A 23,469-nucleotide genomic window follows, 5' to 3' on the forward strand; every position below is an offset into this window, starting at 1 on the left:
AGACCTGTGGCCGAGCTGGAAAGGGCATTGTGGGCATACTCCACCCAGGGAAGCTGTTTGGCCCACCAGCGCTGATCTCCAGCAGCCATGCACCGGAGAGCCTTGCCCAGCTCCTGGTTCAGACATTCGGCTTGCCCATTCGACTGCGGATGGAACCCTAAGAGGCTGGCCGTGGCGCCGAGGAGCCGGCAGAACTCCGCCAAGAAGGCGGAAGAGAATTGCGGGCCACGGTCCGACACAATGTCCTGAGGGATGCCGTGGTGCCGAACAACCTCTTGCAGCAGAATCAACGCCGTTTGCTTTGCCGACGGGAGTTTGGGCAGGTGAATAAAATGGGCCATCTTGTTGAACCGGTCCACGACTGTGAGGACCACAGTGTTTCCCTCCGAGGACGAAAGCCCCGTGACGAAGTCGACCGACAGATGAGACCAGGGTCGCCGGGGGACGGGCAGGGGCTGGAGCAACCCGGCCGGGGGCTGATTAGATGACTTACAGCGGTTACAGGTCGGGCAGGCCCAGACGTAATCGCGTGTGTCCTCCCTCCAGGTGGGCCTCCAGAACCACTGAGCCGCCATGAACCTTGTGCGGGCAGTCCCGGGATGGCAGGCGAGGCGGAAGTCGTGTGCCCATTGAAGGACTGATGACCGCCGGTCCTCGGGTACAAACAGGCGACCCACTGGGCAGTTGCTGGGACCAGGTTGATCTCGCGCCACGGCCTCCACCTGACGCTCAATCTCCCACGACAGGGCCGCCACCTGAACAGAGCTCGGAAGGATAGTGGGAATCGGACCCTCCACCTCCTCCCCTCCAGGGAACCTGCGCAACAAGGCGTCCGCCTTCACGTTGCGGGAGGCCGGCCTGTATGAGAGCGAGAATTCAAACCGGTCAAAAAAAAGGGCCCACCGAGCTTGCCTGGCGTTCAGTCTCTTGGCCGATCTCAGGTATTCCAGGTTCTGGTGGTCCGTCCAGACGATGAACGGCGTGGTGGCGCCTTCCAACCAGTGCCTCCAGTCCTCCAGAGCCAGCTTGAGAGCCAGGAGTTCCCGATTGCCGATGTCATAATTTCGTTCTGCGGATGAAAGGCAGATAGAAAAGAAAGTGCATGGGTGGAGGCGATCATCCTCGTGGCTACGCTGGGACAATACTGCCCCGACTCCCACGTTGGAGGCGTCCACCTCGACCACGAACTGCCTCTCGGGATCAGGCACTCGGAGGATGGGAACCTCCTCTTTAAGGCAAAGGCACGTTCTGCCGGGTTTACCCATTTGTACGGGGAGACGGGGCTGGTAAAAGCGGTGAGGGGTGCCGCCACGATGCTGTAGTTGCGGATGAAGCGGCGGTAGAAGTTCGCAAATTCCAGGAATTGCTGCAGCCACTTGCGTTTTTCGGGAACTGGCCAAGACGTGACTGCCCTCACCTTTTCGGGGTCCATCTCAACAGATCCCTTTTGCATCATGTAGCCGAGAAACTTGACAGACGACGTGTGGAAGATGCACTTCTCCGCCTTAACGTACAGGGAATTCTCATGGAGACGGCGCAGCACCGCCCGGACATGTTTGATGTGTTCTGAGAGGGAGGAGGAGAAGATGAGAACGTCATCCAGGTAAACAAACACGAACCTGTTTAACATGTCTCGCAGAACATTGTTGATCAGGGCTTGGAAGACTGCTGGGGCATTGGTGAGCCCGAACGCAACCACCAGGTATTCATAGTGCCCGCTAGGAGTGTTGAAGGCCGTCTTCCATTCGTCTCCCTCCTGAATGCGTACCAGGTGATAAGTGTTAGTGGTGCCTTGCAGGCTCTCGAAGGCAGAGGAGAGGAGAGGAAGGGGATAGCGGTTTTTCACGGTGATCTCGTTGATTCCTCAGTAATCAATGCACGGGCGGAGCGTCCCATCCTTCTTCCCCACGAACAAAAACCCTGCTCCTGCGGGTGATGAGGATGGCCGAATGATACCGACAGCCAGAGAGTCCTGGATGTACTCCTCCATGGCCTTACGCTCAGGGGCAGAGAGGGAGTACACGCGGCCCTTGGGAGGTGAGGTGCCAGGTAGCAGGTCGATTGCGCAATCGTATGACTGGTGTGGGGGAAGAGAAGTCGCCTTGGCTTTGCTGAAAGTGGAGTTCATGGTACTGTGCCGGGACATTGGAAACGTCCGGGTTGGGCCTGGAATAGGCCTTTTGAGCGGGTCGGCAGCTGCTCTTAGGCATAAGCGATGGCATCGCTCGCTCCACTGCCGAACGCCTGCCACCCCCCAGTCCAGCACCGGGTTGTGCAGCCGCAGCCAGGGAAGACCCAAGATGAGCCACTGCTCTGGGAGAGACTCCGTGATGGAAGTCACCTCGCCAATCAGCCGACCGTCAATGGCATGAGCGGGGATTGACGGGCTCAGGGGCAGGGACTTGATCTCGTACTGATGGGCCAAACTGATGTCCATGATATTCCCTTCCGCTCCGGAATCCACCAAGGCTGCCACGTTGCGGTCGCCCGCCGCAAGCTGGATGCGTGCTTGTAGCGTGAAGGAGCTGGAACTCGAAGGGGAACTGGGACAGCAGATGTTAGTCGAGCTCACGCGGATTTCCCCCGACGCCGCGCGAGCTCTGGCCTTTCAACAGACATCCGACTGCCCGATGTCCACCCTCCCCACGGTACAGGCACCGCCCTTGCATGAGCTGTCGGCGGTGTTCCTCCACGGGAAGGCGGGCTCGCCCTAATCCCCTCGGCTCGGTGGGGCGGTCGACAGAAGCTGAACGGACTGGCTGCGCGGGCTTCGCAGCGCTCCTCGCTCCCGCTCGCGTCGCCGGGTCCGGATCCACCGGTCCAAGCGGGCCGCCAAATCCATCGCTCCCTCCAGGATTCGAGGACACTCGTAGGATACCAACGCGTCTATCTTGTACTCGGCGAGCCCGTGGATGAAGATGCTCACCAGGGCCGGTGTGTTCCACTGGCTGCTGCCAGCCAATGTCTGGAATTTGTCACTGGCGAAGAAAGCTCAGCGCCGCCTGTACCTCTTGTGGAAACTCAGGCGAGCATGTGCTCCTCCGGCCGTCATGACTACATTCTACCGTGGCACCATTGAAAGCGTCCTCTCCAGTTGTATCGCTGTCTGGGGTGGTAGCTGCACTGAATACAACATGACAGCCCTGCAGCGCATAATGAACACGGCTGGTGGATATTGACAATAAAGCAGACTTTGACTTTTTTTACTTTAACTTTGATACTCTGCCACCGATCAGCTCTCCTGCCGTAATGTGGCCAGCTCCTCGCCGGCGTCCTCTGTGGCCGAGCCCAGGTCGATAGCCGTAGGAGTTCGCTCGCAAAGGCTTCGAATGAGTCACAAGCAGGGGCCCTTCGCTCATACTCAGCCATTCCCCACAGCCCTGCTTTGCCCGTGAGGTGGGAAAGGACAAATCCTACTTTGGCTGGCTCGGTCGCGAACGTGACAGGTTGGAGACTGAACATGATGCGGCAGTTGGTCACAAACGCCTTGACATGTTTGGGATCTCCATGTATCTTCTCTGTTATCAAGACGTGTCTCTGGAACATCCACGGCTCTCTGGGCCTCAGCGATGGAGGGGGCGACAACAGCCAGCGGGATGTGGCTGGCGGATGGCTTCTGGACATTTTACGGAAGGTGCCGAGTACCTGAGCCATCTCCTGCTGCTGCTGTTCGAGCTGTTACTGCAGCTGGGGCTGCTGCTGCTGGCCCACTTCGATCAGGGTTCGGACGTCCGCCGACAGGCTACTGACTGCTGTCTCGGTCCGCTCCAGTCGACACAATGCCATCTGATCACTTGCTGGCTGCATAGTGTTGGTCAGCTTGTACTGTGAGAGATCGGACTGTACAGCCAAGTACAAAGTGAAGCAGTCTTTATTGTGGAGGGAGAGGGGAACGCTGGAGGGCTGAAGCGGCAAACGGGCGAGGCTGCGCTCGTCGGGGTGGATAGCCACATGGCAAGCCAGGGGAGGGAGCCGGCGGCTGGACTTTGCACTGGCGAGGACTGGACGTGGCGGACGGGCGACCCCCACGGAGAGCAACTGTGGACTGACAAGGCAGCACTGGACAGACAGGAACAGCACCGAATCATAAAGAAACGGGGAGTCAAACTTACAGGCTTAGGTGCACGGAGACATCACGAGACAAGCTGACAAGCTTTGTCGCGCTGGCCGCGCTAATTTAGCGCTCCCAATCGGCCCGTGACAGGTGACAGCGATCCTGGCGATAAGGGGGCGTGGCTGGATGACAGCGGTGCGTGACATTTAGCTCAATTGCATTGTTGGGTCTGGTGTCTTTCAGCTTCTTCTTCACATTACCCCACAAATTCTCTAATGGGGGTCAAGGGAATTGGCAGGCCAATCGAGGACAGTAATGCCACGGTCAGTACACCGTTTATTGGTGGTTTTGGCACTGTTGGCAGGTGCCAGATCATGCTGGGAAATGAAATCATCATCTCCATAGAGCTTTTCAGCAGACGGAAGCATGTAGTGCTCTAAAATCTGCATTTACTCTGGACTTGATGAAACATAGTGGACCAACACCCGCAGCTGACATGGCTCCCCAAACCATTGCTGACTGTGGGAACTTCACACTGGATTTCAAGCAACTTGGATTTTGCTCCTCTCCAGCCTTTCTCCAGACTCTGGCGCCTTGACTTCCAAATGAAATACAAAACTTGCTTTCGTCTGAGAAGACGACTTTGGACCACTCTGTAACTGTCCAGTGTTTCTTTTCCATAGCCCAAGTCAGACGCTTCAGAAGTGGCTTCACCATGGGAATACGGCTATCGTAGCCCATTTCCCGGACACGTCTGTGAACAGTGGCTTTTGATACCTGGACTCCAGCTTCAGTCGACTGTTTTGAGGCTCTCCCAAATTCTGGAAGCGACTCTTCTTCACAATGCTGTTAAGGATGTAGTCATCTCTCTTGGTTGTGTAGCGTTTCCTGCCACATTTCCCCCTTCCAACAGACTTTTTGTGGATGTGCTTTGAAACTGCACTCTGTGAACAGCTTGCTCTTTCAGAAATTTCTTTTTGAGTCTTACTCTCCTGATGGAGGGTGTCAATGATGGTCCTCTGGACAGCAGTCAGATCAGCAGTCTTCCCCATACTTGTGATTTAGTTTACTGAACCAAGCTGAGTGTTTTTCAAGGCTCAGGAAACCCTTGCAGGTGTTTTGAGTTAATTAGACGATTCAAGTAATTAGTTGAATACCCTACTAGTTTACTTTTTCATGATATTCTAATGCTTTGAGATGGGATATTTGAGTTTTCTTAAGCCGTATGCCATAATCAGCAATATTAAAATATAAAAGGCTTGCAATATTTCTGTTGATTTGAAATGAATCCAGAATGTGTATATATATATATATATATATATATATATATATATATATATATATATATATATATATATATATATATATATATATATATATATATATATATATACACGCACATATATATATATATATATATATATATATATATATATATATATATATATATATATATATATATATATATATACACGCACATATATATATACGTATATACACACACACACTCGAACGTCCCGGTTCTCGAACAAATCGGTATTCGAACAAAAAATTTGAGATTTTTTTGCTTCGGATGGCGGACGAAATTCGGTTGTCGAACCTCGCGAGATTTAGCCGAGAGGACCTGCATGCCAACTGACTCCGTTCGTTATTACGTTCTCGTTACTCTGAGGATTACATTAACTCTGATCATACCTCCAAAGGAAGCAAGTGGGAGCAGTAAAGCCATCCTAAAACACAAAGACGATCCTAAAGCAATGCAACAGTGATGGCCCGGCGCGCTGCGGTTGCGCGATCAGACCAAATTAAGCTTCCTGCGCACTGATATCCACTTAAATTTTGGAAAGTCCATTAAGACTTTAAAAATACTTTCTAAATTTTAGCGACCGCTCTGTCACAATAATGCGACCAGCGTGGTGCAGTTGCGCGGTCGGCGGCGCGCTACGGGTGCGGGTTAGGCGGTGCGCTGCAGTTGCGCGATCGGACAAAATTAAGTTCCCTGCGCACTGATGTCCACTTAAATTTGGAAAGTACATCAGGACTTTAAAAATATTTTCTAAATTTCAGCGACGGCTCTGTCACAATAATGCGACCAGTGCGGTGCAGTTGCGCGGTCGGCGACGCTCTATGGTTGCGCGTTCGGCGGTGCGCTGCAGTTGTGCGATCGGACTAAAATGCGCAAATGAAAAAAATGCTTAAAAATGACGTTTTTATTTTGCTTGGAACGGGTTAATCTTTTCCCCATTATTTGTAATGGGAAAACATGATTTGGAATTCGAACAAGTCACTTCTTGATCAGCCTTCTGGAACGGATTGTGGTCGAAAACCAATATATATATATACAGTGGAGCCTTGGTTTTATACACACACACACACACACACACACACACACACACACACACACACACACACACACACACACACACACACACATACACACATGTACACGCACACACATGCACACACGCGCACACTATACTATACAAACCCTAACTCTTGTTCAAAACTGCCCTTTGCACTTTAAAATCACTTGTTTGCTGAGATGGGCAATTTACAAAACTTAATGACGGACGAATAAAAGCGGCCGCTGACAAATGATGGACCGGCAAAATTTTGAGTGTGGTACAAAGACAAATACTTCAAATACACGTTGTTTTTTTACATTATATTTCTATTTCACAAGTTAACCTACATGGTTACACACAGATAAGATCAAGAAAAAGTTCAACACACTCGCCAAACGTGTGTAGATGATACACACGCGCACACACACATGCACAATTACATTAAATAGTCGAGCAAATTCCAATTAAAAACCACAAAAAGATCAAAACTTCTCAAAAACATTTCACAAATTTCTCATGGCGACATAGCCAATGTGATAACTTGGATTGGCAACCAAAACATATAAAAACAAGCACTTGTAGCATGCTAACAATTAGCATTACAGGCTCATAGTTGTCCCTTGAATCGAGTGGAACAACAGAACGGTACACTCTTACGTACACTTACGTAGAACTATAAAGTCCTTTTCCAAAGTCTTATGAAAACATTACCACTTCAACTTAAACGTTAGCATTATCGCCACAGAAACCCGTTGTGTCAGAGTTAACATTAGTTGGGTAATGTCAGTTAGAATGAAAAGTAACATTAGCATGTAACTGTAATAACCAGTCATGTTAGTATGCTAGCTTTAGCTGTACACCAACTGATTATGTGACATAATTAGCGATGTAACGTTTAACTTAAGCAGGTCAGTGTTGTAATGAGCAGTCATGTTAGCATTAGCCCTGTCTTGACTAGTTTAACAGCTAACACTACCATGTTTACAGTCCCGCAAGGAGTTAACGTTAAAACTCCGTCACGACCGGTTATATTACCAAGCAAGCGTTAGCTTCACAGTGACTGGTCATGCGCGTAAGCTCAGTAATGACCAGTAATGTTAGCATGGCAGCATCAGTGCTATAGCTAGGAGTCATGTTAAGGAGATTGACTCTTTGATGAACAATATTAGCGTGATCACGCATTTTTCATGGTAGCTGCTCCATCAGTGGCTCTGCCTCTCTGACACGACATCCTGTAACCTCTTTAGCAAAATGTCGGGGCCACTGGTGCTGCTCTCAGAACACGCCCGCTTGCTGGGGGAGTCGCACACTGACATCATCATCTCACTCTCCATGCCAAGGGCTCTCTTGCGGCCGTTGCAACCTTGCCGCAGCATACGGTTGATGTCGGACAGATCCTGTGGTAAAAAGGAATGAGCAAATGTTGAACGGCCCATAGAGAATGAACAGGGAAAAAAGTTACATTTGGCTTGAATAAGTGAAAAGTGGAATGAGGTGAATCTGATGAATTATGTGGAAGTGGTTAAGCGTCAAAAAAGATGTTGAATGGCCCATAGAGAATGAACGGGGAAAAAAGTGAAATTTGGCTCGGCATGAATATTTGTAATAAGTGAAAAGTGGAATGAGGTGAATCGGATGAATTATGTGGAAGTAGTTAAACGTCAAAAAAGTGGGTGGAATAGCAATAACATGTGAAGGCCTTCCCCTTCACACAACTAGCTAACTATCAAGTTAAAACAAAAACAAAAAAGCCTTCATGACAAAATGACTCCTTGCTTGATGTTTGTCATACTGGAAAATAGTTCCCGCCCAAAAGTCACAATGTACCAACAAAACAAAAAAACAGAGGCCCTAATTCTATCAATATCTATAACAAGGGTGTCAAACTCATTTTTTTCGCGGGCCGCATTGTAGTCACATTTTTACAAACTACAGACCTATGTCAATATTTCCACAACTCTCAAAAATATTGGAAAAGCTTTTTAACAGTAGAATGGATGGATTTTTGGAAAAACATAAATTATTTGCAGAGAACCAATATGGTTTTAGAGTAAACAGATCAACAGCACAGGCATTAATGGAATCAATCGAGGAAATAACAGATGCAATAGATAACAAACGACATGCAGTGGGAGTTTTCATTGACCTCAAAAAAGCTTTTGACACAATTAATCATAATATACTATTCAATAAATTAGAAAAATATGGGATAAGGGGAATTGTATTAGACTGGATAAAGGATTATCTGCGAGAACGGCAACAGTATGTAAAGTTGGGTAATCACTGCTCTGGATATTTGGACATAGCTTGTGGTGTTCCACAAGGGTCAGTTTTAGGCCCTAAATTATTTATTTTGCATATAAATGACATGTGCAAAGTCTCTAAAGAACTAAAACTCATCAATTTTGCAGATGATACAAATATCTTTTGTTCAGGTGATAACATCCAACAAGTGGAATCAGTGTTGAATGAGGAAATGAAAAAAATAAAAATGTGGTTCGACTGGAACAAATTATCATTAAATGTAAGTAAGACCAATTTTATGGTATTTGGCAAAGCGAACATAAAGATACGAATAGAAATAGATGGGACTGAAATTGAAAGAGTGCAGGAAAACAAATTTCTTGGGGTTATAATAGATGACAGGCTGAGTTGGAAGCCACACATCAAAAACGTAAAGTCTAAAATTTCAAGAAGCATGGCAATCATATACAAAGCAAAAGAATTACTGGATTATCATTCACTTCGTACACTTTGTTGTTCTCTTGTCTTGCCCTATTTGCATTACTGTGCTGAGGTTTGGGGGAATACTTATAAAACTTCACTACAGCCACTTATCATTCTGCAGAAAAGAGCAATAAGGACTATTCATAAAGTCAACTACTTGGAACACACAAATCCACTTTTTATACAATCCAAACTATTGAAATTCACTGACATAGTATCTTACCAAACAGCAATCATCATGTATAGGGCAAAAGCAAAACAACTACCAGAAAATATCCAAAACTTATTTAGGAATCGGGAGGGAGGTTATAAGTTAAGGGGGAATCACAACTTCAAAATCTTAAACATAAGAACAACCTTAAAAAGTTTCTGCATCACTATAACTGGGGTCAAACTATGGAACAATCTAAGTGAGGAACTCAAGCAAAGTCCAAATATCCACCAGTTTAAAAGAATGTACAAAAATATGTTGTTTAGTGGGTACAAAGGCTAAAAGTGCCAAAGGGCTACACACAAGTTAAAATGAAACAGAAAAATAAGTGTGAAAGTGTATCTACTTGTGTTCTGTTGTAGAATTACAATATATGTTGAATCATTGGTTTAATGGATAAAGTGAGAAAGGGGTAGGAATCTAAAAAGCTATGCTTCTTCCTACTCCTTTTCGAGCATTCTTTATTGATTTATTTACTTATATATTATTATTATTATTTATTTATGTATTTTTTTCTGTTTGTTGGTTTATATTTTGTTTGTTTGTTGTATGGACTTATATGTGGCACTTTAGAGTGTGATTTGTTTTGTTTTTTCTTTTTTGTTTTGGATGTTCGAAATAAAGATATCAATCAATCAATAGTCATAGCTTCTTTCGGAGGGCCATTATAACTGTCAACCCAAATAAATGTATGACACCTCATATCATATACAGTAAAAGCTACAAAACAAACTGACAAATAACTAGTTTTCAAATCAGACGAGTAAAAACTGGTCAAATATTTAAAAAAAAAAAGAAATTATTAAAAGTGAAAACAATTTGCAGTTCTAGTAATGACACATGAATTTGATGCACAATTTGTCTTCGTGGACCACATAAAATGATGTGACGGTCCGTATCTGGCCTTGAGTTTGACACCTGTGATCTAAAATATGTGTAAAGTGAAAGGAGGTGAATCGGATGAATGATGTAGAAAAAAAAAGAGAAATGTTGAATGTGCTGCGAAGAATGAATGGTGAAATTTTTGCTTGAATTTCTTGAAAACTGTAAATATTTGGAATGAAAAAAATACACGCATGCTTGACGTGAATATTTGGCGTGAATATTTGGTGGAATTAAAAGTGTAATGAATCAGATGAATCATGTGGAAGTAGATAAGCGTCGTGGCAGCTCGGGGGTGCACTGGTTAGCGCAACCGCCTCACAGTTAGGAGGGTGCGGGTTCTATTCCACCTCCGGCCCTCCCTGTGTGGAGTTTGCATGTTCTCTGGGTCCGCGTGGGTTTTATCCGGGCACTCCGGTTTCCTCCCACATCCCAAAAACATGCTTGGTAGGCCGATTGAGCACTCCAAACTGTCCCTAAGTGCGAGTGCGAATGGTTGTCCGTCTCTGTGTGCCCTAAGATTGGCTGGCAACCAGTTCAGGGTGTCCTCCGCCTACTGCCCGATGACTGCTGGGATAGGCTCCAGCACGCCTGTGACCCCCGTGGGGACAAGTGGTACAGATAATGGATGGATAGATAGTTAAGCATCAAAAAAGTGGGTGGAATAGCAATAACATAAGGCTTTAGCATAAGGCAGTGTTTCCCAACGTTTTTTCATTCACGGCACACCTTTTCATTGGAAAAAATCTCGAGGCACACCACCAAGAAAAATCTGTTAAGTGTTACACCAGGTTCTATATTAAAATCAGTTATATTACAACAAAAGACCTATTCCTATATGTGTATGGAGAGTCGAATAATTGAATAAAGATAAATACTAAATATTCTTTAAATTGTATTTCTTTTGTAAATGAAAGTGACAGTTTTTGAAAAAAGGTTTTAGACTGTGTAAGAAATAAACTACTGAAAGTGATTGTGATCAGAATCCAAAAGAATCAATATGGCTTTGTTTACTGTTTTAGGAACAATCCAGGTTCTCCCGTTGAACTACATGCTCTGATTTCCATCGAAACGAAAACGTCATTTTCTTCTTCGTTTCGCTTCAGGAAGTGATTCCTTCACTCTTGTTCACTGAAATAAAAATTGTTCTTTTGAACGAATCGTTCACTCACGAGCCAACACTAACAGCAACGCACACATAAACTGAGTATGTGCCGATGCCACAACATGAAATCTCAAGATTCTCCGATTTGCCACGCATGCACGATTAGCCTTGCGTTAACTGACCTGTGGTTTGGTAATCCTGTTTACAATTCGCTCGGTATTTAATGTTGGACAATTTCCCACGGCACAGCTGAACATCTCTCACGGCACACCATTGTGCCGCGGCACACTGGTTGGGCAACACTGGCATAAGGCACAACTAGCTAACGATCAAGTAAAAAAAAAAAAAAAGAAAATCAATGACAAAAAAAACCAAAAACATGACAAAACGACTGCTTGATGTTTTTCACACTGGAAAATAGTTCCCGCCCAAAAGTCACAATGTACCAAAGTGAAAGAAACAGAGCTCGGAACTGGGAACTAATACAGACAAGTCACTTGTTTGCCAGGTGAGGCGAGCTTACCTTGGAGGGGCTGCTGTTGATGCGGAAAGTGAAAGAGTTTGGCGCCAGGCCTCCCCTCGACGCTTTGTGAGGCGACACGTAAACACAATGACGTTGAGACACTCGACGAGGAGATGGCGGGTGGCAACGCACTGATGGGAACGGTGACACGGGCATCTGACACACAAACATAAACACGCATGTGAATAAGTACGCGCAAAGAAACACAACATGCATGTGCATAAGTACGCGCAAAGAAACACAACACACAAATGCAAACACACAATATAGGATACATACACAAACGTACACAAAAACAACACACACAGTCAGTTACACAAGCACTCAGCAAGTTCCTTTCAAGTCATTCAATGGAATTGTTGTACGTGTTGGTGTGCACGTACTCTGTTGTCATGCGCAGCGTATCTCATAGCAAAACTTTTCATCTTGAGCACGTAGACGTCGTTGTAAAACTGGATCAAGTTGCCGCGTTCCTGCTTGCCCGCTTGCGTCTTCTCGGCAGCTGCAAAAAGGAAAAGTTGACGTCAAGAGCTAGTGGTCACGTTAGCACGCTAGCGTCAGCGGATTATTTTACAATCTGCTTCCGATGCAGGGTCAACCTCCATGTTCTCATCAGACGGCGCCACCCGGTGGCTGGGAGTGCGATGAAGAAGGACGCTGCGGTACACCTACACACCAACATACACACACACGCACGTCATCATGGTAACTGACTGCTAGCGACTGTATGCAGGCTGTAGGTAGATGGACATGTCCTCACGTGGCTGCTGGCCTGCGGTTGGCTGCGGTAACACTTTATGATGTCCTGGAAGGTGTGCTCCTCCTTAGAAATCTGCAGCAGGAAGCACACACACACCGCTGAGTGTCAACCCTCCATTTGCCCACTCACTGCTGGCAATAACTCTCACTGACTAATCATGTCAGCATGCTAGCATTAGCTCTGTATTGTGTGCGTGTTTTACAAAGTACTGAACTACGATTTGAAGTTTATGTGAGTGTGATCTGTTACACGTGACTGTGTATGACTGTGAGAGCATTTGAAGTGTGTGAGGAGAGCTAAAGAGCGTGCACGTGGGAGACTTCAGTGCATTCAACCAACTTCGGCAATAATGTAGACGCTGCAGAGCAACATCTGGTCCAGGTGTCGGTCCCTCATGAGTTCGGCGGCGTGAAGCAGAGCGTGTTCAAAGGCTGTCCAGATCTTAGCGCGCAGCTCGCACGAAATGTCCAGTCGGGCGCATAGATCGCGAAGCCGCACGCTAGCCAGGTGATACACCTGCCACGTACAGGTCAAAGGTCAGAAAAAGGTCTGCTCGCTGCGAAAACGACATTTGCACCTTGCGGAAGAAAAGCGCCAGGGATCCGGTGCGCTGCGGCCGGCCGCACGCCGGCTGAGCCTCCGCAACGGGAGGCGGAAGGGGGCGGCCGGGCGAGGCTGTCCACAAGAATTGAGTGGGGCCGCCGGCCGTCGGGTCGCACGGCTGGACGGGGATCAGCGTGATGGTGTGCTCGCTGGCGCCTCCTGGACGCAAATAACCACTTCGATCGGTTCATTAGGGCCGGTGCAGGCTGATCCATTTACAGACTACGTTGGAATTTGCGTTCAAGTGTGCAATCGGCCCACCGCTGTGGTACCCGATACGGTAAATGATTCCAAAGCAACTCGACGACAACAAAGCGGAAAAGCAAACATTCGTAAATGTCGTATTTCGATTGAACAGCAAAGATCATCAGTCTGCTTTCATGAAGGGCTACAGAAATCTATCAAGAGAAAATCAGATCACATCAAAGGTTCCATACTCTGCTAAAATAGAAATAGTAAAATAATTAAAATAGTGCCAATAATCCAAAATGAATTTGAATACCTCTGCCTTCATCAATCAATCTTTTCATCAATAAATCTATTATTTGCCAAGTTTGAGCATGCCAAACAAGGAAATTGACTCCGGTAGATCTCGGCCTCTGTACAACATTCAGGACGACGTGCAATTATTGACAATTATTCTAAAACATCCAATGATCTTAAACACCTAGGAGGGGAAGGAAAATCTCAAAACTCCTTCGACACTGCATTCCATCCTTTAGTTTTTGTTGTTGTTGTAGAATATTCCATTTGTTACGTGGCGTGCGACTCTCACCTTGCAGCGGTATGCTGAGCACGGCCGTCTGGCCCGCCTGGGGGCCGATCTTTAGGGTGCCGGCTGAGCTGAGTGTCAGGCGTTTGGTGGGAGACGCAACAGGGCCGCTCGCCGTCACGGAGGCCGGCGGGTCGTCGCCGAACAGACGACGCTTAGCGCTGCCGGCGGCCGGAGAGCTGTAGCGGTCGTGCACCGACAGTGGCGACGGTGGAACTTCTACAAGAAACAACAACTGGTCAAAGCAACGGCGCCTGAGCAAATGGTTTGGCCGCAATTGGACTGGGTGAGCTCACTTATACACTTGACATGTATATTTTCTCAAATGTTTGCTCAGAAACTGGTGATTTTAGGGAAACAAGTTTCCAGGCCAAATACGAAAGAATGTAAAAAAAAAAAAAAAACAGAGCAACAGCGGCGGGCATTCGGCTGGTTACCTTTGCGCATGCTGCCCACTCCAGATCGGACCTCTTGGATGCGAGGATGTACGATGGGCGACAGCGCCACCAGTGGCAGGTGGGACTGGGCGCTGCCGGTGGAAGCAGAACTGCGAGAGTCCAGACTGGACGGGAAATTAACCTGATACAAAAAGCAAAAAATATTTCCAAGGGGTGCGGCCAGTCATTGCGAGGGGTTGGCGTCTGAGGAAATCGTTGAACCACATGGGCCTTTTGTCGAAGCGGAACTAAATGTCATTGGTGAGCTCGTTGCTGCAGCATTGCACTGACCTCCTCGACGGAGGGCACTTTATTGCCGGCGGCGCTCAAGGCGTTCCACAGGGCGGAGTCTGCTGTCCACGCCCGACTCTCCAGCACCTGCTCCTCGATCAGGTTCAGATGCTTGACCATGTCTCGGGACAGGCCTTCCTCGGAGCGGATGAACACCTCGATCACCTGCATACATGCGCGCAGAGCTGTGAGATCATGTGTGCGCAGGCAGGGGGGTGGCAGTGCGGAGGCCACACCTTGAAGAAGTAGAATGGGGCCAGCTTGAAGACGTCGAGGATCCACGGGAAAGTCCGTTGGGAGCTGTAGCAGAACAAAACCACCTCCAGGCAACAGGCCAGAAGAGAGCAGTGGAAGATGTCCTGCTCCAGTAGAGCCTGCCACACACCATCCAAAAGCAAATGAACACACACAGAAAAACTCTGCTTGCAAATAAACGCACAGTAGGAAAACCACACACACGCTTCTAAAACAAACACACAAACAACAACAACACATGCAAGACAAAAATAAATAGAAGAAACATGCCAGAAAAAAAACTCAATACACACACGCAGTTGTTTGCGAGAGAAGAGGCCAAATGTTCTTGAGGGTGGAGCCTAGCGTGCTCGCATGTACGTACACTCATGTCTTTTCCTTGCAGCCTCTTGGTCTCCTGCACCAAGACGTTCTCCAGAACTTTGTAGAAGAGAATCTCGGCTAGCTTCAGGCGACTCTCAGCAAAGTCTAACGGTGCACACAATGAAAACCACACGGCACAAGGGCGTTCAGCCATTTTGTAGGCTGGGCAATTGAGGCTGAAAATGGGCAACCATTTTTTACGAGTGATAAACCAATACCCTTCTTGTCAGGACCGATACCAATACCGATTATTGATAGTCAGTGAGGCCGATAGCTGGTGTTTGGAGTCGCTATTCATTTGAGCTTCAAGTGAAAATATTGGTGTCAAAATTTGAGATTTGGAGTCGAGCAAACACTCGACTTCCTTCAAATGTGTCTAGGGACGTGTTTTATGAACCAGCTCTTTCGATTTGCAACATGTTTTGTTTGATCTTGAAATTAAAAACAAACAAAATGTGCAGGGAGCCCTGCAAATGAAAAGTCCCCTGGAATTTTCAATACAACCGTACGAGACAGTGGATACTTTCTCACTGCAGTTGTCAGCCCCTTTGGCTTGGTGGGTAAATGTAGCGAGGGACTGCTACAGTGTTCTTGCGATAGTTTGGCCTAGGGTTGTCACAAGAACCGATACTTCCGGTACCAATTCGGTACCAACACGCAAAAAATACGTCGATACCTGCTTTTAGTGATACCGTCAGAATCGAATATTTAAGTTTTCACTCGGCGAGCTGTGTTGATTCTTGCCGCAACTGAAGGGGACAGCACGGAGCAGCAGTCAGCAGCGCTGAAGAAGAAGAAAACCTTTGGTCTTTCTAAAAATGGCTTCAGCAAGTGGGAGTGAAGTCCAACACACCGGCTTGTTGAAAAGTCAGGTCGTTCAAAGAGTCAAGTGTGGAAATATTTTGCATTCAAGGTGGATGCAACCGGAGCAATTATAGATTAGTCCGTTTACTGTCACTGTTGTGCCACATTACATTATAAATACATTAACCCGAATATGCCTACGTGCCGTCATTTCGGCATGAGTCAGCTGGGGCGATACGGTTACCAAACGTATTTAATGTCAAACACATAGACAACATGTGCAGACAAAGGCTCAAATATGCAAAATTACACTTGGGCACATGTTGAGGGTGTGTGCGCAAGCCTTAGTGGCTATAGCAGATGGATGTACCGAATTAGTATCGAGAATTGTGGAAAATCCCAGGTATTGGTACCGACTACTGAAATTCTGGTATCGTGACAACCCTAGTTTGGCCTCACCCACTGTTTGTATTCCCTCGCAACACATTCAGCATGTTTCAATGCTTTTGTGTTTTGGATTTGAAGCAAAGATCTTTAGAAAGCACATTCTCTGCTATAAAAACATGTTGAGGGAGTGTTTCAATATTGTGGATTTCACTTTGAAGTTTTGACCTATTTTTCCGGCCAATGCAATCATAACGGCGGTGGTCAATGATACGCGACATTTTGCCATTTACACGTAGTCCAGGCGTGCTTGAAAACTGTGTGGTATCCGTCAGTACCGATGTGCGACCCTGAAGAGTGATCTGCGTCGTCTGTGTACTCTTTTTTGAAGGTGTGTCCCAACGCCTTCACCCGGTTCACAATGGACTCCGTGGGGTCTCTGGAGCACGACCTGAAGCCCAAAACAACTTTTTAACCCCCCTCAATTTTGAACGCAAAGCGAAAGGTGAAGAAAAAGCAAGGTTACTTGAAGATGCGCAGCAGCTGCTCGCTGGGCGCCCCCCTAAGCCCGGCCACCATGCTCTGAAGACGACTGACGCTCTGCGTGGCCGACGACACGGGCGTCACCGGCACATCCTTCTCCTTTAGGTAGGCGCGACCCGTCAGAGGCGTAGAAGGCGCCAGAGAGGCCGTCTGCACAGTCACAATTCCCGTCAGTCAAGTACCATCGCATTCTTTAGCGTCTGCAGCAATGCGTTCCTATTTCAGTTGCCCTAAGTCAGGCATGTCAAACATACGGCCCGCGGGCCGGATCCGGCTCATTGGATCATTTAATCCGGCCCGGCATAAATTTCTGAGTATGTCAAAAAAAGAAGCGAGTCTCTAGCTCATTTCTATCAAAAGTTATGATTTTTTAAAATAAATACAAACCAAGTGCTCCCTCCGGCCACGGGAGGACAGTAAATGTGTAAAAGAGCTCACGTCCAGCGGCACTGACACGAGTTAGTACTAAAACCAAACCGTCAATCTTGCTTCACAATTCACCACAAGTTATCGGTCAACACACCCTTCCCAAAATGGCACTGTCAAAAAAAAAGAAAAGTGGACACGGAGTGCAGAGTTTTCAAGGAAAAATGGACAGAGCATTATTTATTCACAGAAGTTACTCTGCGCATTTCTCTTGTCTCACAGCTGTTCGTCCGGAGGCACCGGACCGTCCCGATAATGATTTGAAAAAATATAAAGACAACATAACAGATTTTCTGCGAGAGTTTGAGCAGAGGTTTCAAGTATTCAGTGAACTTGAGAACAAATTTGGCTTTTTTCGCTCGCCATTTACAGTGAAGCCTTCTGATATGCCAGCTGACATTCAACTCGAGCTTATTGACTTGCAGTGCGATTCCACTATAAAGGATAAATTTGGGTCCGTGGGATTGGATATGTTTTATCAATACCTCGTGCCAGGTTACCCCAAATTAACAGCCATGGCTGCAAACGTTCTATCCATGTTTGGGACTACTTATCTTTGTGAACAGGTTTTCTCTGTAATGAACAATAATAAAACAAACCAGCGCTCAAGGTTAACAAATAAACACGAATGATATCGTTAAATGTGCTGCTACTCAGGATTTGACACCCAATATTGATACTTTTTTGTTTGCACTCATTAATACAGATCATTAAAAATAAGATTAATCTGGTTTCATATTAAAGACAGTTAATATTGTGCAGTATATTCTCAGTTTCAGTAGGCCCAGCCTAGTAGTTTGATCGGATGTAGTATAAGCATGCACTGCTATAACTTTTATTTTGTATTTCTTTTTTTATTTATTTCAAAGCAGTATGACAATTAAGGTGAGAATATTTTTTTCATAGCTCCCACTTGAGTTTGTTAAGTGTGGTGAGTTGGTTCAGGTGTAAAACTGCATTCACTTCATTGTTAAAATAAACCAGTGAACCATGAAATCATTTTTTTTCACTGTTTGTGAAAAAAATGTGTTGTGCTTAGAAAAGATTCCTTGTCATCCGTGATTATAATATGTAGGGTAGGCTACAAATGTAGGCTGACTGATAAAGCATAGTACTGAAAAACAAAGCAAAATATTTGGAGTTGACATTCTTTTACTGATCCGGCCCACCTGAGAACAGAAAGTCTGGATCCGGCCCCAGAGCCAAACTGAGTTTGACATGCCTGCCCTAAGTGCTTTTCTATTAGCGTCGGTCACTTCTCATCAGCATTCCAAAGGGGCTGTCCGATTCTGTTAGCACTCGTTATCGTTAAGTTCGCATTCGTTACCACTAGTGCACGCCTGTTCCCGTTGGCCTTAATGAGTTCCTGCTACTGTCAGCAAGTTCTCATTCATATTACCATGTTCCTCATCCAGTTACCGTCATTAACTTCTAAGATGGCGTCAATGTCGTTAGCGCACAATAACAATAGCAATGGTGCACGCCCATTCCAATTAGCCCTTAGTAGCCATTAGTGTCTTTCTCTTAGCATTTGTTCTGGTTAACACTGATATGTTCCAGTCCGAGTAGGCACGAGCACAATTCTGTTAGCAGTCGTTCTCATAGGCCTGTTCTAATATGCCTCAGTGTCTTTCTGTGGGCATTTGCGCTCATTAGCCAGTGTGATTATGTTAGCACTCCTCGTTAGCAACATTACGTGCCCAATAGCAGCTACTCATTGGCATCAGCAGTGTGTTCTTATCCCAACTAGGGTCGGCGCCTTTCTGTTAGCATGCTACATTTGCATTAGCGTCAGCAGGCTGATTGTGCCATGTCGCGCTTAACCTTCTCCATGTGATGCTGCAGCTGCGTCTGAGCGGCGGTGGCATGTCCCATGCTTGTGCCCGCGGCAGCTGGCGGCTGGAAACTTTTTCTGGGCGTTCCAATTTCCTCATCGGCGTCGGCGTCCAGGAAGATGCGCTCGTCAAAGTCTCCCACTGTCAAGACGTACTCCTCATACTGGCGGTTGAGCGCTTTGCTGAAAGCAAAGACAGAGCGAGGCATTAGCAGGCCCCAACGCAAAACCGCACCAAGCGGAGGAGCGACAACCTACTTGTTGTCAATAAAGTTGTGGGGATCCAATAGTTCGGTCAGAAGATTCTCGTTGCCCTTCAGGATCTGATCGGGAACAAAGATCAAGCCAGACATTCTTTCTGTGCACCTGTGCCCGGAAAGGCCGCGAGCCAGTGTCATGATGTCCCTTGTCACACCAAAACTTGTTTCGCCGTCTCACAGATTTGAAATTGGCCATTATCCGATTTTAGACCGATATTTTTTTATTCAACAGTCTTTCTGAGTCAACTCAACTTCCAACTCGACACCCTCATTGGCTGACTCCAGCGATATAAGGAAGGGGCTTTGAGTACCTGTTTGCAGAAGAGCTTGTGCATGTAAGGCCTGAAGTAGTGTTGCTTGATGCCTTTGGCTTCCACCACAAGGCCATCGTGAAGTTCGCACAATCTCTCCAACACGCATGGAGACGCCTCGTCGGCGCACGCCTGGACTTCGTCCCCCGATGTGCCTGGCAGACGCATTTAGTGCTCACTTTGTTTTCACTTTGTTTCAGCTTTGCTGCAATTAGACCTCTACCGATCAAAAAAGGCGGTCCTTTAACTCTTTGTATGCCAGCGACGACAATACTCGTCATTGACCATTAATGACGCAGGATCCCGTTGACGAGTATTCTTGTCAACTTATTGTTATTTTTTTAATGGGTAAATAAGACCCCCGGCCACCTCCCCACTTAAAAGCAAGTGGTTAAGTCTGATCACTTGATGGCAGAGTTGCTCTTGCCGGCGAAACAGAAGTGATCGGCTTTTAACTTACAATTGAGCAAACTATTGCTCTTCGTGATAGCGGTAGGGCAAAACGATAGTGTGAATTTAGAGGAGATGGCTGTGAGCAAGCGACACACGGAAGTCCACATCACCAGTCACCACCGGCTCGGTCATACACGTACATGTGCTTTGTGCCACAGGTCAAACGTATCGCTGTCATCTGACGAGTATTCTGATGGATACAGTGACGCACAAATACACCCCTTCTAAATAGCAAAACACACACACACATTTTGAGCACCCACACAAACATCTCTGCAAATAGCCCAAAATTTTGTAAATAGTTCGTCAAATGTGAAAATGTTGCTGTTTGCGCACATTATCAAATATGTAAATAAATGCCTTCAAAAACACTTTTTCATTATTTTTGACCATGTTTTATAGAAGGGAAGGGCTGTTGAGATGTCACTAAACCAAAAAATATTAGTGTCAAAGTCGCAATTGTGCAGAAAATACATCTTGCACAAAAAAACTCATTTTCTCCTTATTTGTCTGATATTGCTGGTCTGAGTGAAACCAAGCTATTTTCAAATGGTGATAACAGAGAACGGTATAAGTTAGAATCATACTTTTTTTTCCTAATCAAAGAGGAGGGTCCAATCTTTCATTTGGTACCACCCGTGTATATAGCCACAGCAGACAACATTGTGTAGACCTTACAAAATGAGTGAAAATGCTCAAAATTGGCTGGGAACGCTTGGCATTCAAAGAGTTAATTATCCTGGGAATTTGAATGTCACAGTTTTTATTATAAAATCTTCCGCTGTCCCTAACAGCCCCTTGAATTAAACGGCGATGGCGCTTCTCACCGATGAAGGCGGGGTTGATGAGTTCCTTCCTGTTGGCGCACATCAGCGCGTTTCCAAAGACCAGGTCAAGACAGCACAGCAGCAGGTGGTACGAGTTCACCAGGTCATCTCCGATCATGTGAAAGTTACCTGCCGTGGACGTAGAAATAAATTAACTGCATTGGCCTTCAGCTAGCTTAATGAGAAACGCCACACAGACGTTATATCCCCTTAAAGCAATGCTTCTCAATTATTTTCAGTGATGCCCACCCTAAGTAGAAAACATTTCGCGCCCCCCACACTTGTACTCTTATTCCCATTAAAGAAAACAAAAAATTAATAAAAAAGAAAGATCAACTTACAACAAAGAATAACTTTATTAGTAACATTGTTTTTAGTCTGTAACACAACACATTCAAAGTGTATCACTTTGCCTGATATTAAAAAAATAATTATAATTATTAAAACTATAAACATTCTTGACCAACTGCCATTTTATGCAAAAAAATACAGTAAAATAAAAATGAATAATAAAATGTTGAATTGATGTTATTTAATTTATTAAATAACATCAATTCAACATTTTCAATTCAAAGTAATCAGCAACATTAACTCAGGAGCACAATATAAATAAAACACTTTAACCTATATAACAAAAATGAATAAAACCATTTATGCAGTTTTTTTCCCCCAATCAAAATGAGGCAGCATGATGGAGACCATATCCACGGCTGCAGGCAATATCAGCTCTTCTGCAATGGTGTGGTTTTTTTTTTTTTTTGCACTGAACAATTTGGTACGCTACTTTATATGATGCTAACAGTGCTCACTGATTGACTGAAGTAGCGTTCACAAAGCGGGATGATTGTTGGCAATATTAAGCCTGTTTTTGCACAAAAAAAAAAAAAGTCAAGCAGCTTATCAGCATGATTGGGCTGGATTGACTTTAAGTGCCGCCTTAATTTATTTGGCTTCATACTGTCCGCTGCCAACATTGTAAGGCACAGTAAACACACCACGTCTCCCACCTTAGTCACCGTGAAGCCGAGTGCTACGTACGTTTCTTCATATTTCCTTGTCTTAGCTTTTGGATGACTCTCATTTCGCTCATCTCCATCTCTCTCCGCCGTTCTTTTCAACCCTGTTAAATATTTTTCCATGGTGTCCCACTGCACTTTTTATCGCCTGCTATGTGCTGTGTGCCTACGCTCCGTGCGCTCTACACTACTGAGCGAATACTCCCTGCGCACACTCTTACAGTAATATCGCCACTTCACCTAGTACAGCCAAAAATAACATATTCCCTGGGATCATCACCCCCCCCCCATCACCAGGGGGCGCCCCACTATTTACCGTTTTGGCCCGAATATAAGACGATGTTTTTTGCATTGAAATAAGACTGAAAAAGTGGGGGTCGTCTTACATTCGGGGTCTAGACATTATACCCATTCACTTCTGCGCAACGGTAAGCTAAAGGTTGCTGGTATCGACTGAGTATGTTGCTGTGATCGTGTGTGTCTTTGACACAAAGTGAGTATATACATTCCATTGTTACTACTGTCCACTGTTGTGCGTTTGTCCAATCGCGGTTTGCTTCGTGTGCGTGCTGTATCCACAGAAGGCGAATAAAAACAAAACAAAAAACAAAACAATAACACAGAAACAAAACAAAACAAAACAAAATGAAAAGAGCCCTAAGGCTCAAAGTTCAGAAAGCTGACCAAAAGGGTTAAGGCTGAAGCTAAATAGCTTGTAAATGCCCTAACCTGTTTGCCTTTAAGTCTTACATGTAGGCATATGCAGTACACATGCATACATTTAAATACACAAATGCATATATTTACAACACCTAGTGTTCATACATATACATACATGCCCATATAAACGCCACCTACCACCTATACATTTAAATACACATACACAAATAGAAATACAAAATGTCCCATTGGTCCTGATTTACCTCCCATCATATTTGTACTTCTCCAGAATAAAGCTTTTGTACTTTCTTTTAAACTGGACAAGATTTTTACATTCCTTGATCTCTTCTGGCAATTTGTTCCACAGTTTCTTCTGGCAATTTGTTCCACAGTTTCACCCCACAGACAGACAGACACATGCGCTTCAAAGTGCTATGAGCAATCGGTTGTTTGAGGTTCAATCTGCCTCTCAGCTCATATCCCCCTTCTCGCTCACTAAACAATCTTTGAATATTTCCAGGGAGTGAATTTTGACGTGGTTTAAACAAAAATTGAGCAGTTTTTAATTCTATCAGATCCCAAAATTTGAATGACTGTTTTTAGAAACAGTGCATTTGTGTGTT

At 45.7% G+C, this 23,469-nt stretch overlaps 1 protein-coding gene across 2 annotated transcripts in view; it reads right to left on the reverse strand.

The window, feature by feature from the left end:
- Positions 1 to 6,704: 6,704 nt before the first annotated feature.
- rbl1 (retinoblastoma-like 1 (p107)) overlaps positions 6,705 to 23,469 on the reverse strand; it is a 31,574-nt gene continuing 14,809 nt past the window's right edge. The window contains exons 4-21 of one of the 2 annotated variants that reach the window (XM_049734243.2): positions 21,171 to 21,299; positions 19,891 to 20,045; positions 19,578 to 19,642; positions 19,310 to 19,502; positions 17,043 to 17,209; positions 16,855 to 16,967; positions 15,330 to 15,433; positions 14,947 to 15,084; positions 14,711 to 14,875; positions 14,420 to 14,561; positions 13,986 to 14,201; positions 13,185 to 13,369; positions 12,947 to 13,123; positions 12,608 to 12,679; positions 12,422 to 12,515; positions 12,231 to 12,349; positions 11,848 to 12,003; positions 6,705 to 7,796 (exon numbers count right to left, since the gene is read on the reverse strand). In XM_049734243.2, the coding sequence (XP_049590200.1) occupies positions 7,602 to 7,796; positions 11,848 to 12,003; positions 12,231 to 12,349; positions 12,422 to 12,515; positions 12,608 to 12,679; positions 12,947 to 13,123; positions 13,185 to 13,369; positions 13,986 to 14,201; positions 14,420 to 14,561; positions 14,711 to 14,875; positions 14,947 to 15,084; positions 15,330 to 15,433; positions 16,855 to 16,967; positions 17,043 to 17,209; positions 19,310 to 19,502; positions 19,578 to 19,642; positions 19,891 to 20,045; positions 21,171 to 21,299 (2,585 nt within the window). In that variant the 3' untranslated portion in view covers positions 6,705 to 7,601. Of the gene's footprint in view, positions 7,797 to 11,847; positions 12,004 to 12,230; positions 12,350 to 12,421; positions 12,516 to 12,607; positions 12,680 to 12,946; positions 13,124 to 13,184; positions 13,370 to 13,985; positions 14,202 to 14,419; positions 14,562 to 14,710; positions 14,876 to 14,946; positions 15,085 to 15,329; positions 15,434 to 16,809; positions 16,968 to 17,042; positions 17,210 to 19,309; positions 19,503 to 19,577; positions 19,643 to 19,890; positions 20,046 to 21,170; positions 21,300 to 23,469 lie in introns of both variants that reach the window. The other variant, XM_049734242.2, reaches the window with a different exon arrangement.

The sequence above is a fragment of the Syngnathus scovelli genome, chromosome 11, assembly GCF_024217435.2.
Source record: "Syngnathus scovelli strain Florida chromosome 11, RoL_Ssco_1.2, whole genome shotgun sequence".
Taxonomy (NCBI): Eukaryota; Metazoa; Chordata; class Actinopteri; order Syngnathiformes; family Syngnathidae; genus Syngnathus; species Syngnathus scovelli.